The following is a 15,081-nucleotide window of genomic DNA, read 5'->3' on the forward strand; positions in this document are numbered from 1 at the left end:
CCATTGAACTGGAAGGTAATAAATATACAACGTGTACACCCAGTCAGAGTCTATGATCGTGCCAATGCACGTTATAGAAATGTCATTATTACTCACTGCCATGTTCATGGAAAAGGATTTTTAAAGAATTCCCACAGAGCTCTTTTCCATACAACAACTGTTTATAGTGATCATGGCTGTCAAACTCAAAAATACAACAAAAGCACCATAAAATAGTCCATGCAAGTTACATGTCTGCTGTATTCCAAGTCTTCTGAAATGAGCTTTGTGTGCGGAAGAGACTGAAGTCGTTATTCACTGAAAATCTTCGCCTCTATGCAGAATGACGAATTAGGTCTCTGAGAGCTGCAGCATTCAAACTAGTGCGTCGATATGCGCCATTTTCGCTATTTTAGAGCTTCAGCTTCAATATCAAGGAATAACAACAAAAACAATGGTCTGTTTCTCCTCAGAAGACTTGGAATAATGCACACTATAGGACCCCCCCAAACAAAAGCGGGGCCACTATGTTGGATTGCTCATATCTCCAAAAATGCATAAAGGTGTCAGCACAAATTTTGGCATACTTTTATGACATTTGTAAACATCATTTACATTTACATTTATGCATTTGGCAGACGCTTTTATCCAAAGCGACTTACAGTGCCCTTATTACAGGGACAATCCCCCCCGGAGCAACCTGGAGCTAAGTGTCTTGCTCAAGGACACAATGGTGGTGGCTGTGGGGATCGAACCAGCAACCTTCTGATTAACAGCCCTGTGCTTTCGCCACTACACCACCACCACTCATCACTGTGACGCCATCATGGGGCCACATGGTGAAAGAGAAGCTGCCATTGAAAGCTAGGCTATACGATTTACTTATTTGTAGCAAGTTGTTGCTCACGATGACGCCACTGTGATTTTATATTGCCGTTTACAAAAAGTCGTAGAAGTACGTCAGAAATCGTGCAAACGCCTTTATGCATTTTTAAGATATGAGCAATCTAACATAGCGGCCCCGTTCTTGGGGCGGTCACCCTTGTAGTCATATGGACACATTTTATGGAACTTTTTTTGTCCCATGTAAGAAATGCAACAGAAAAAAAATGACAGAATTGTTAAATTACAATTTGAGTATAACTCTGAAGCCTGTGAAGTATGAAATATTTACACTGACATGTCCAATCACTCGAAGGCACTTTTTTTGTGTTTTTTTTCCCCCCCTACAGAAACGGACAACACATCGTCCGTCTTCGTGTTAGGCAGCGCACTTGGAGGGATATTCCTCGGCCTACTTGTTCTGCTCTTCCTTTTGGTGCTGTACGTACAGCAGAGGAGAAAGCACGAGTTCCAGCCGCTCCTCAATGCAGAGTTCACTAATACCAAGTACACAGAGGAAGCATAGTCCCCTACATACTACTGCATACTACATTTAAACATGCTCCAGGTACATGGATATTAGGGCTGTCAATTTTACACGTTACTTTATAGTGATCAATAAACAAGTAACACAATTAATCATACACCCTGACTAGCATTTACATTCTTAATATGGATCATCTTGTGTTCGGTGTTCCTGTTAGCCCACATAATATATACATATACACACACCATTTTAAAACTTTCAATAATGCCTGAAAACTGTCAAATACAAAAGCAATTATGTACAGAACTAATCTGAATTGAGCATTTCACAATAATTACCAATGCAGGTGAACATCTAAATTTACTCTTACAATGGAAGTCAATGGGGGCAATTTTTTTAAGAGGGTTTAACGGCAGAAATGTGATGCTTATAATATTATAAAAGCACTTACATTAATTCTTCTGTTCAAACTTGTGCGTTATTTTGAGCTGTAAAGTTGCTTTAATCAAAGTTTTTGCTGAATAGTTACATCATCATGGCAACCAAGTTGTAAAATTGGCTATATCTTTACACAGATGTGGTCAGTAAGTGATTTCATCACAGTAAAATCATGTTAACACACGTGTTGTTCATGTCTTGTGGCTATACTTTGAAACAGAGTATTTTAAGGTTTACAGCTTGCCCCCCATTGACTTCCATTGAAATAAAAGGAGGGACGAGTCGAAATGATCAAAATTATTCCACAAATGCTGTCGATTGAGCCTAACTTGTATTGAACCCGGAATATTCCTCCAAGACTTTCTTTTTTTTTTTTTGTTAAACCCACCATCAGGACAAAACTCAGAATTCATTAAACTTTTAAAATAGTTTTTTATTCCGTAAGTTGAGGTGAGGATGGGAGTTCAAACATAATAGTATTGATATGTATTGGTAAATGCAACCTTGCTTTCACTTTTGTTATACAGATATTTTTTATTATTTAAAAAAAAAATAAAAATCTCTAATTAAAAAAGAAACATATCATTGCCAGGCATCCCAACCTGCAAAAAGTCATTTCAGGGAGGTATCCCGGACCCCCCCCCAAAAAGATATAAAAGCATAATATATAATTTCTTTAGGCTATAGGCCTATGCAATTATTTGTTAATTATGTAGATTACTTTTAATATAAACTGCTTATACTATTTATGTAAACTGCTTTTATTTATATTCCATTGCAACTTTAAACAGGTCTAAGGAGTTTATTGTTTTCATGTAGCCTAGGTAACTAGCCGGCCTGAATAATATGCACATGAAATGAAACATGTCATTGTCAACATGTCTTTTACAATCATTTAACCCGCCATGGGCAATGCTGAAGTCACTGTTACAAACTGTACAGAGTGCAAGACTGTCATTATGTTTCACTGTTATTAGACAGGGGTACAGTTTCGTGTAGTCTGGCGTAAAATGTGTCTTATATTTTCGCTTTTTGGGGCACTCTCCCTCTGCCATGGCGTTCCAGTGTCTAGATACACTGAACTGATTAATTAGGTTCGGGAGAAGAGATAAAAGCCCGCCCACACTGACAATTGATTGGTTGACTTACCGAAACAGGCCAATCAGGATGCTCTCTGTCTTACATGCACTTCTTGATGCGCACACGCACGCACACACACACACAAGGTCTCTCGCTCTCTCCCTCTCTGCCGTGCGCGCTACACGGTTTGGAGCACAGTGTAACCGCTCTTGCTCGCTCGCTCTTGATTCCGGGAGATTTTAACTAATTTGCGGGCATCAGGGAGCCTCTATCAATACGCGGGAGACTCCCGGAACTTCCGGGAGACTTGGGATGTCTGGATTGCACAAAGTGCTCCCAATACATTCTCATAAAAATCTGGGGGGAAAAAAACAGTAAATACACACCTTGCAGGATCTGCACAGAGGAACTGAGCAATTAGGCAGCATTACAACTTTCTAAATATAAAATTATTTTATAACACTCATAGTACTCATAATTACAGAGTAATAGTTCTGGGCTACGTCTACATTAATACGGATACATTTGAAAACGGCGTTTTCGTTTCAAAACGCTTTCCGTCCACACTATAACGTATGACAACGCTTAAATCGTGTCACTGCGCATGCGGGAAATCCCCGCGGCATGTACGGTCTGAAACGAAATTGTCCTCGTGTTCCGTTACCGGACACCAATTCCGCGTAGACTTACCTTCGCCTTTGAAGGAACGCAATGTGAAGGTTGTACAAAGTTACGTTTAATTTTTAACAACGCTATCAAAGTGAGTATCAGGCACAACAGCGCCGCCATCACAAGGGCCGCCATCTTGATTGTTTTGGTTGGATAGATCACATGAATATAAATGCGTCATCGTTCATCAAGCTTCCGTTTTCACAATTGCAATATTTATAAAATATACAACTTATAAACTTCAACAGTAGATCAATTGACAGCATTTGTGGCATGATGTTGATTACCACAAAATTAAATGCAACTCGTCCCTCATTTTCTTTAAACAAAAATGGAGGTTCCAGTGAGACACGTACGCGAAAACAGCATTTTCAAATGTATCCACGTTGGAGTGCGTTTTCAAAAAGCTCAGTTTTGTGGGCAAAAACGCAGTTTCAGTGGGGACGGAAGGCCAAAACGGAGAGAAAAAGATGCGTTATCAAACGAAAACGTATTAGCGTGGACTAGGCCGAAGATAAAAGCTCAGTGCTACACAAAATACTGATATGGACGACTTTCACAAAGGACCAAAAAGCAAAAGCGTTCATACATAAACACTTTCAGACAACATATATTGACAGACTTTGCTAATATGTGGGCGTTAAGACCAAAAAGACCAAGTTTGGTTTCCCGAAACACTGATTGTATGCTGAACATACTTATTACATATTAACCTCTGATCCAGTTAGGAACAAAACTAAATAAAATAAAAATGATACATCAAAATACCACAAATCTACATTTATTTCCATGGATTGCTCTTCTTATTTTTTTTACAATCTATAGAAACGTTCCCCCAAAACTGTGCAAATGTTCCCACATATATTATGCAGGAGCACGGCTTATGAAATGCTTCAAGGAATTAAATCCTGCAAATTTAGAAAGAAATCTGAAATCAAAAAGTACAGAATTGTGAGTTGATTCCATTGACCGCTGAGGGATCATTGAAACAAGAACCGCCCAGTTCAGTGGTCCAGTTGGACTGGGACCATAATAAACAGCATCAGTCTTGAAGCTCAGCAGACTCTATCTCCAAGGGTCTTTCAGGACCAGAGCCGTGAGGAGCAGCAGTATGGCGGGGCGGATGGTCGAAGCGGACGATGATGCTTCGTCGCTCTTCTCGGCTTCCTGAAACGGAGCTTCGGTGACGATGGAGTTTGATTCTGTAGAAGTCTCCGTGCAACCGCTGCCACTGCCCGAACCACTGCTCTCTTCATCTGGGATGGGAGAGGGGTTGTGTTTAGGTACCAGGGTTGATGGTCACAGGTCTTGCTGTGCAAGACAAGGGTGTATGTGGAGTCTAAGACCCTAATTGCAATATTTATAAAATATACAACTTATAAAATCCACAGCAAATCAATCGACAGCATTTGTGGCATGATGTTGATTATCACTAAATTAAACGCAACTCGTCCCTCATTTTCTTTAAACAAAAATGGAGGTTCCAGCATGTTACCAATAATAGCATTGTTTTTAGTTGCAGTGATGTCACACTAAATGGGGCATGTTGTCACACTACATGGGGCACGTTGTCACACTACATGGGGCACGTTGTCCAAATGGAACCTGCCATTAAACAAGAGGCGTAGGTTTTTATCTATTTTAAATGCAATTTATCTATTGCAGGAGTTTTATCAAAATTTTAAAATGTATGTTTTGACACTCAAAACTATTTATGAAACAACAAAAGGAAAAGATAATATATAAAAGATATAAAAAAAAACGTTGTTTAATTGACTTCCATGACAAATACCTTTGTCGTAAGAACACATTTAAACCTGCTCTCATAATATAGTTGAGCCTTGAGTTTGATTAACCAAAAGCTATAAGCGAAATATGACCATATTGGAAAGTTACTGTGAGGGTAGAATTCACAAAAATACTTACTTGAATCCTGAAAGTAGATGTCATTCCCATGATATGCATTCTTCAGTTTGTTGGTCATCACTCTTAAAGCCATAATCTGCTGTCGAATCAGAGCGTCCGGTCTGGTTATATCAACCCCGACCTCTGGATTATTCATTTGATGGGTCAGTCCATGTGTCAGAACCTCAGGGACGTATCTGGAAACAACAATTGGGTAGTTGTGCTTTTATAATCACACATGGCTTTTTCTTGATCCTCCAAAAAAAGTGTTTAATTGTAAATATTTGGCAAGCTCCACATCAATAGTAATCATAGATACTGTATGTGCCAGATTAAACCTGAGGAGTGAATGCACACTGTAATCAGACCTACAGTAACAGTCATAATACAGTAACCATATCGCAAAATAATGATGGAGAGAAAATAGAATTTAAATAGTTACTCTGCAGTTGGTTGATGACTTTATTTATGGTGAGACAAATTAATTAAAAATAAATATTTTAATAAACCATTAAATACCTAGTGAATTATTAAATAAATCTTGAAATACACAGTGAATTGATTCAATGCATCATTAAAACATTAAATAAAGATTTAAATAATTAAATACATAGATAATTATTTAAATGCACATTAAACAATTCAATAATTTAATAAATGGTTAAATTCATAATGAATTAATTATGTGTCATTAAAATAATAATTAAATATTTAAATACATAATATATTAATTAAATCTATCTTTAAATATTTAAATAAATCTTTAAATATATAATGAATTCATTGAATGCATCATTAGAATATAAATAAATATTCATTGAAATCATTAAAAACATTGAATTATTTAAATGCACCATTAAACAATTCAATAAAGGATTAAATACATAGCGAATTAATTAGTGTATCAAAAAATGATTTAATATTTAAATAAATACATAGTGAATGAATTAAATGTCTCTTTAAAAAATTATTAAATAATGAAATATTTAAATAAATAATGAAATACATAGTTAATTAATTAAATGTATCTTTAAATAAATAATACAATATTTAAATAATGAAATACATAGTGAATAAATTAAATGTATCTTTAAATAAATAATTAAATATTTAAATAATGAAATACATAGTGAATGAATTAAATGTATCTTTAAAAAAATTATTAAATATTTAAATAAATAATTAAATATTTAAATAAATAATTAAATACATAGTGAATGAATTAAATGTATCTTTAAATAACTATTTAAATAATTAAATAAATAATTAAACATATAGTGATTGAATTAAATGTATCTTTAAATAAATAGTGAATTAATTAAATGTATCTTTTTCAGGACTTTGAATCAGTTCCATTTAAACAAGAGCTTTCTTTGGGATTTTGCCAGAGAAGCTCACCGAAACCTAACCAGAAGATCCAAAGAAATCGACTTTAAAAGGTGACACCTACTGTCGTTGAGTGACACGCCGATAACCACCACCCTAAAAATGAAACGACACGAAGCGTGGGCACAAATGTCAAATTAACCCTAAAAACCCTGAAAGACAAGGGACATTTATTTATTTCATGATTTATTCATTCATTTAATATTTTTCACAATGTTATTAATGTTTTATTAAAATATTAAAATACATGTATATATTTATTTAATTGCGAGTAATTTGGCCCTCCATATTTATTATGAACTGCAACATTATTGCAAAAGTTTAAGTTGAACTGTAAGAATAAGAATTGTTGTTCAAATCTAGTGTTCTATAAATGTAAAAGAATTGTTACATTTTACAACAAGGGTGCTAAAAATGAACAATTGTTTTTCTTTTTATAAATTAACAGTTAATAAATGTTGTTTACTAATTTCAAACATTTACTGATGTAAACAAACAACCTTATTGTAAAGTGTCACCAAAAATCCTAATGAGACCACTTTCTGTCATCATGTACTCACCCTCATGTGTTCCAAATCGGTGTGATTTTCTTTAGGAGTCATTTCATCGTTTGTATTGATTGTTGTATTTTGCATTTAGTTTTTATTTACATTTGTTGTAATTTCATTGTGGTACACTGGGTGGCGTTTGGGGCATTTAGGAGAGCAGAGGAAGATGTTGTGGGTATGAAAGCGCAAATTTTTTTGACCATATAACTTGTTGTCTTTAACGCATTATATAAGTGGACAAGTGGAAAGAGTATTTGTATGGAATTGAGTTGACTCTGAATTGAAGTCTTGTTAATTTCCAGAACTTCTATTATTAAAGACATTCAAGTAATTCTCTCATCATTTCCTCCCCCTCATGCCATCCCAGATGTGTATGACTTTTATATCTGATGAACACAAACAAAGATGTTTAGAAGAATATCTCCGCTCTGTATGTCCATACAATGCAAGTGAATGGTGACCAGAACTTTGAAGCTCCAAAAAGCACATCAAAGCAGTATAAAAGTGATCCATAAGACTCCAGTGGTCTAATCCATGTCTTCAGAAGTCATAAGATAGGTGTGGGTGAGAAACAGATCAATATTTAAGTCATTTTCTACTATAAATCTACACATTCACTTTCACATACGACTCCAGTGGTTTAATCCATGTCTTCAGAAGTCATATGACAGGTGTGGGTGAGAAACAGATCAATATTGAAGTCGTTTTCTACTATAAATCTACACATTCACTTTCACATAAGACTCCAGTGGTTTAATCCATGTCTTCAGAAGTCATATGACAGGTGTGGGTGAGAAACAACAATATTGAAGTCTACTTTACTATAAATCTCCACTTTCACTTTCGCATTCTTTATGGATATCACAACCTACCGGGCAGGGAGGACAATTTAGAGTTTCTCACCCACATCTATCAAATCACTTCAGAAGACATGGATTGAACCACTGGAGTTTTATGGATTACTTTTATGCTGCATATATGTGCTTTTTGGAGCTTCAAAGTTCTGGTCACCATTCACTTGCATTGTATGGACCTACAGAGCTGAGATATTCTTCTAAAAATCATAATTTGTGTTCTGCAGAAGAAAGAAAGTGAAACACATCTGGGATGGCATGAGGGTGAGTAAATGATGACAGAATTTTCATTTTTAGCCGAAATATCCCTTAAAACGCAACCCTGGTATGGATCATTTTATTGGATGCACGCTTCAGAAAGCACACAGTCAACAGCCCCCATGTGACTCAATGATTGGCGTTTGGTCACTACATTAATCCGTCACCTTTTTTTGTTCTATAAAGTGAAAGTGAATGGTGACTGAGTCATTCTTCCTTATATCTTCTGTTCCTTTGAAGAAATTCAGTCATTTGGAACAACATGAAGGTGAGTACATGATGTCAGAATTCTCATTTTGGGTGAACTATCGATTCAAGTGTGCGCATGTGTCTCAAACAAAAGTCTAACATCTTTCAAAGGTTTCTACTGCTGTGGACACTTTAGATAAAGCAAGACTATAAATGTGAGCTGATCTATCAGACTGTTAATCCAGAAGTCAACAGCACGACTGATGATCTCTCGCATTAATGCATCGTCGTTACCTGCCCTTAGAAATGCCGTTCCAGCAGTCACCCTCAACGCCATCTCCCGCCGCCGCCACATGTTCCTCCTGACATACGGACTCCGGGAGTGACGACCAGAACTTCCTGAACTGCCTCAGATTCTCCTTCATGTCACTCACCTGCACGACAACACAATCGTAACGAGTCAAAGAAACATTTACTCACCCTCATGTCATTCCAAACCCAAAAGGAACACAAAAGCAGATATTTATCCAAATGTAAGGGGACAAACCATCTACAGTAAGTCACCATTAACCTTCACTGTATGAACATTTAGCCCAAACTCTCCATTTCAGTTCCACGAATGAACAAATGGTTTTAGTGACTATTCCTTTAATCATTTCACCATTTAGCGGCGACGTAAATGTATAGAATGAGATACATAAATGGTAAAATCGTTAGTATTCTTCATTAGATGTGGTTTGACATGCAAGTGTGAGGAATAAGTATAACATGAAGTGTTTCAATTAAAATGCATGCACAGAACGTCCACTTGGGGGCGCTGTGCTGCAGTCTGGACATGCATTTAGATTGTTAAATAAACTGGAGGCTTTTGAAGATGTTTTGTGTGACTACACATTTGTCAGCACCACTGGTTTGTGCTCCTTTCATGTTTATAACAATGACACATTATCCTACCAGAATAGTGCATCATCCTATATGCTTTTAAAGAGCTAGTGTCCCATTCCGAGATGATTTACTGAACAATTCAATAAATAAATAAACGTTTTGAATAAAAAAAATGATAACTTTGCTTTGACATCAATTATACCTGCCAATAAGGGATTACCTGATCCTGGATCACTAACAAACTACATTGGATTGCATTAGTTATATTTACAGTGCATGCACTTTCATGTGGTTTTAATAACATTAAAACATTTATTCCACTAAACGAATGAATGCATCTTTATTCTTAGTTTGAGAACTCTTTACATGTGGGGGAAAATCGTCAAAGTTCAAATGAAATCGTATGATGCATTGATGCACATCGTACCAGAAAAAAAATCAATCTTTGTAATCAAAGTGCAACAACTAGCTCCGCCTCTAAAATAACTTTCCTTTTCAGATGACATCACAAATCCCTCTTAATCAAAAACTCCTCCCCTCCAACCACCTGACTGCATTCTGGTATGTACTGCACACTGAAAATAAATTTTAGCCCATTTTTAAAGATTTCCACATTTCAATTTCATCACAAAATTCCATAATTTTTAAACTAAATACAATTAATAAAAGTTTAAATATTTTGGTGCAATTGATGGAATGTTGTGATGAAATTAAAATGCATAAATCTTTATTGTTTCCCTCGAAATGGATCAAAAAGGGCCACAAACGCTCTTTCCTGATGACTTTAACTGCCTGAGCTCGTCAAGCCGAACACGTTCAATGCACTTCTCCCTTTATTTTAAAAGGATTTGGAAAGTGTTTGAAGCACGAGAGATTTTGCACAAGGGCTGACAGTGACCTCCAACATTAAAGAACTAGATAAAGCTAAAGGAGCGGATCGCTAAATGCCAGCGAGATTGAGGAAAAGGTAGTTTGAGAATGAGAGAGAAATCATATATATGGCCGTGATGCTGCAGTCTTCATGTTTTCACATTAAAATTTCAGACCATGCAGACCAATTATCCAGCAGATAAATACACGAATGTTTCTCTTTAAAGGGACAGTTCACCCAAAAATGAAAATTCTCTCATAATTTACTCCCCTCATGCCATCCCTTTCTTCTACAGAACACAAATTAAGATTTTTTAGAAGAGTGTGTAAGTGAATGGTGACCAGAACTTTGAAGCTCCAAAAAGCACATCAAAGTAGCATACAAGTCATTAATAAGACTCCAGTGGTTTAATCCATGTCTTCAGAAGCGACATGATAGATGTGAGTGAGACAAAAATCAATATTTAAGTATTTTTTAAAATAAATTCTTCTCCCTGCCCAGTCGAGGGGCGATTTGCACAAAGGATGCGCATCACCAAGAAGAACGTGCAAGTGAAAGTGAAAAGGGAGATGGTAAAAAGGGACTTAAATATTGTTCTGTTTCTCACCCAAACCTCTCAAACTGATTTGGAAGACATGGATTAAGCACTGGGGTTGTGTGCATAGCTTTTATGCTACATTGATGTGCTTTTTTGAGCTTCAAAGTTCTAGGCATCATTCACTTGCATATGGACCAACAGAGCTGAGATATTCTTCTAAATCTTCATTAGTGTCCTGCTGAAAGTAAGTACATTTGGGATGGCATGAGGGCGAGTAAATGATATTGCATTCGCAAATAATGCAGATCCAATGTGTCGGTAAAAATAAAACATGTAAGTGCAAGTACACACAGCAGGTATAGTGCGAGACCCCCTTCCAAAGTTAACACTATGAGCTGTCTGAGAGTCTAAAAATGTTCTCCTAGCTGTCAGTCTCAAAACAATCATCCCTCGCACTCCAAAACCCCACGCACGGCCCTGCGATACACCGAACACACATTCATGGCTGCCTGAATTCATCAACTCACATCCTCTAGCGTGGTCAGATGACAGCACAGTTTCAAGTTTCTCTGCTTTGGCTGATTCGCCTTCAGGCTACAAGTACGGAGAAACAGTTGAAAATAAAGAAGATTAAAAGGACGCTCCATGCTGTGTCTGGAGTAATCACTCTCAAAAGCTTCTCTCTGGATGAGCTGCCTGATCTCGTGAGGAACGAGGACGTCTAATAATACAGCGCTCAATATCAGCATATTGACAGACATGAAGCACAGCAGCCAGAACATCTTCATAGTTCAGCTATTCTTCCTTTTGGGAATACTACATATCAAATGTGTTTAAACATGCTACAGCAACAAACACGCACTTCAGAGGTAGTCTATAAAAAAGGACCGTGGATGTGCTGGTCAAGGTTTGGCATGCTGGGATGGGCATCTTTCTCCATTGGCAGCCATTCAAAAGACATCTTTTCAGAAGAAATAACGCATGCTTTATATTTTTTAAATTAAAAAAGTTTTACATTTTTTAAATGTGTTATACGCTGTATAAAAATACCTATAAACGTGTTATAAGCTGTATAAAAATACCTATAAACGTGTTATACGCTGTATAAAAATACCTATAAACGTGTTATACAGCTGTATAAAAATACCTATAAACGTGTTATAAGCTGTATAAAAACACCTATAAACGTGTTATAAGCTGTATAAAAACACCTATAAACGTGTTATACGCTGTATAAAACTACCTATAAATGTGTTATATACTGTTTGTATATAATTGCAAAACATCATATTAAAAAATATATAATCTTAATTAATCTACTGTATTTTCAATCATCTATACATTTTAAATATATAAAAAATGTTAGTGGTATGTTGTTTTGATACTTTGGCCTTTTTTTCCTTTTTAAAATAAAAGTCAAACAACAATGTCAAAATTTTGTCATATACACCAGAAAAACATTTTTTTACATGTTAACTCATTTAAATGACCAAAAATATAAAGTGTCCCACACGATTTCCCCATCAAAAAAGGAACATTCCTTAAAATTGTACCTCTAGACCTTATTCAGTTTAATGCAATGTTTCATTTTTGACAGGAATGGAAACGAGGCTGTTATATGCTGCATAAAGCTGAAATCACATCTGAAAATATTTTTGTCTTCCTTTCAGCGTTTCATCAGCTGGACGATCAACACCAATTTAAACAAAGATGGCAGGTCATGTACGGCACTTCTGGGGAACTATGCATGTCCTACATCTTCTGTAGATGAACTTATTTAATGAACTATAAAGACAAAGTGATCACTGAAAGCAAAGAAAATTCTTGATCCACTTTTTCTGCCACATCATAATCATGTAAATGTGGATCTAAACTCCAATAGCCGCTCTAACATCCCTTGTGAATTTCTGAACATCACTTTCATCTGTCTGAACTGAAGTTTGGATCATTCGTCTGGCAGCACACTGTTTGGCAGATGATGCATTTAGTTTGTCAGGCTGTAATCAGCAACAAAATAAACACAATGTAAACAAATCTAACCTTGCCACGCTAATAATGATCTTAAACGTGATCATTATTTTCATGCATCTATGATGTATATCGGTCGACTTTGAGCTTGAGTAAATACTAATGGGCACACACACACATATATATATATATATATATAGTGTATATATATATATTAGTGTGTGTGTGATATATATATATATATATATACACACCCACATTATATAAAAAAAAAAAAACATACATATAGACCCTTTAATAATGGTGTATTTTTGGACTCTTGCAAATATACATTTTGACATTACTAAATAAATAAATAAATAAAGGTGCATTTCTGTTTTCAACATTATTTCTACTTTTACTTTGTTTTGTTGGACAAGAAAAACTAGCTTCATACCATGTGACACATTAGCTTTTTCTCAGTTGAAAATGTCACATTTATCAATTAACCTGTTGATTTGAGCACAAACCATGAAAATGACACACCTGAACTGAAATGGTTTGGAGTTTGGACACAGTTGTAGTATCTATTGAAAGAGACACTTTGTGCTTTATTTCACAAGTTTCAGAATTAATTTTCTTAAAATGTTATTAATTTTCTTAATTTAAGACTCCGCCTCTCAAGACGACACTAAATCTGGCGGCACTGCTCGACTATTATGATCTCAGCATGAAATGAGCAGAGAATTTCTCCAGTTAAATTGCATCGATCGGCTGAAAGCGTGCAATACACATTTGAAGAATAAGTCGAGCTCGGCATTGGTAAATACGGCCAAACACAAACTTTTTCCCTTCTTAATGCACGTTCCTGGTCTTCCTGCGAACAATTCATCCGTGCATATTATTGCAAAGAAAAATGTGTCTTTGCAATCTCAAAATGCATCAACTTGCTCCGGCACTAAAACGACTTCTCTTTAAAATGTACACATTTAATGCAAGTTGTTTTGGATAAATGTTATCGATAATCTCTCTTCCTCTGAAGCGTATCTGAGATGCTGCACATTAAAGAGAGGCAAAGTTGACTGGATGGGAAGCAGAATAAATATTGGGCAACGCTTACACTGTGTTGCATGGCTCTCCACACAATCCTCTGGCAAGCATTTCAAAGAGAGGGAGAGGAGAAAGAAATGCATGTATTTTATCTACATTTCAGCAGGAGATAATAGGACATACAGTGCTTATAAACAAGAGCTTGAAACATCTGGCCGAACACAACCTTGACAAAAACATCTGTAAACATTATTTTAAGCCTATCAGGAAGCAATATACAGATCTAATCAATGGAGTAGTTACTAAAGGTCAAGGGAGAACCAAGAATTGATTTTTGGCATCAAGATATGAAGGCCGTCCACACTCCGCAAACAACAGATAAGTGATGGCTCTGTTCCAAAACCTACTGTGATGCCTACCTAGAAAGCACTTTAAAGGTTACAGTAGGGTACACTCAAACTATCGTCCATTTTGCTTAATCATCGTGATTACCATCCTGCCTGTTGCCTCGCCTCCTTTGACGCTTCTCCTGGATAGGAGCGGGACGGTTAGGGCCATTCCCCCCAGAAATGTCTGGGAACTTGCAAGAGCCTTGGTGGAAGAGTGGGGTAACATCTCACAGCAAGAACCGGTGAAACTGTTGGAGTGCGTACTCTGGGTAGGGAAGGAGGTATTGCCCCAAGTGAAGGAGTTCAAGTACCTCAGGGTCTTGTTCAAGAGTGAGGGGACAATGGAGCGGGAGGTTGGCCGGAGAATCGGGGCAGCGGGGCGTGTTGCACTCGCTCTATCGCACCGTTGTCACTGAAAGAGAGCTGAGCGGAAGGCAAAGCTCTCGATCTACGGGTCAATTTTCATTCCTACCCTCACCTATGGGCATGAAGGTGGGTCATGACCGAAAGAACTAGGTCGCGAGTACAAGAAATGGGTTTCCTCAGAAGGGTGGCGGATTCTCCCTTAGAGATAGGGTGAGGAGCTCAGTCATTCGTGAGGAGCTCGGAGTAGAGCCGCTGCTCCTTTGCGTCGAAGGGCCGACCGAACACCTGTGTGTGTGTGTGTGTTTGTCTTTTTGGTTCAGTTTTATATTAAACTATTATTTATATTGTCAAGCCGGTTCT

At 36.7% G+C, this 15,081-nt stretch overlaps 2 protein-coding genes across 2 annotated transcripts in view; one reads left to right on the forward strand and one right to left on the reverse strand.

Moving 5' to 3' along the window:
• Positions 1-9,675, forward strand: part of LOC127659162 (L-dopachrome tautomerase-like) — a 19,190-nt gene extending 9,515 nt beyond the window's left edge. Inside the window, exons 7-9 of the mRNA XM_052148835.1 lie at positions 1-15; positions 1,212-1,429; positions 8,980-9,675. The exon at positions 1-15 is cut by the window's left edge and continues 184 nt beyond it. Coding sequence (XP_052004795.1) covers positions 1-15; positions 1,212-1,387 — 191 coding nt within the window. The 3' untranslated portion in view covers positions 1,388-1,429; positions 8,980-9,675. The remainder of the gene's footprint in view (positions 16-1,211; positions 1,430-8,979) is intronic.
• LOC127659161 (glypican-6-like) overlaps positions 1,445-15,081 on the reverse strand; it is a 43,914-nt gene continuing 30,277 nt past the window's right edge. The window contains exons 7-9 of the mRNA XM_052148834.1: positions 8,970-9,109; positions 5,462-5,637; positions 1,445-4,791 (exon numbers count right to left, since the gene is read on the reverse strand). Of these exons, the coding sequence (XP_052004794.1) occupies positions 4,601-4,791; positions 5,462-5,637; positions 8,970-9,109 (507 nt within the window). The 3' untranslated portion in view covers positions 1,445-4,600. The remainder of the gene's footprint in view (positions 4,792-5,461; positions 5,638-8,969; positions 9,110-15,081) is intronic.

This window comes from Xyrauchen texanus, chromosome 18, assembly GCF_025860055.1.
Source record: "Xyrauchen texanus isolate HMW12.3.18 chromosome 18, RBS_HiC_50CHRs, whole genome shotgun sequence".
Classification (NCBI taxonomy): domain Eukaryota; kingdom Metazoa; phylum Chordata; class Actinopteri; order Cypriniformes; family Catostomidae; genus Xyrauchen; species Xyrauchen texanus.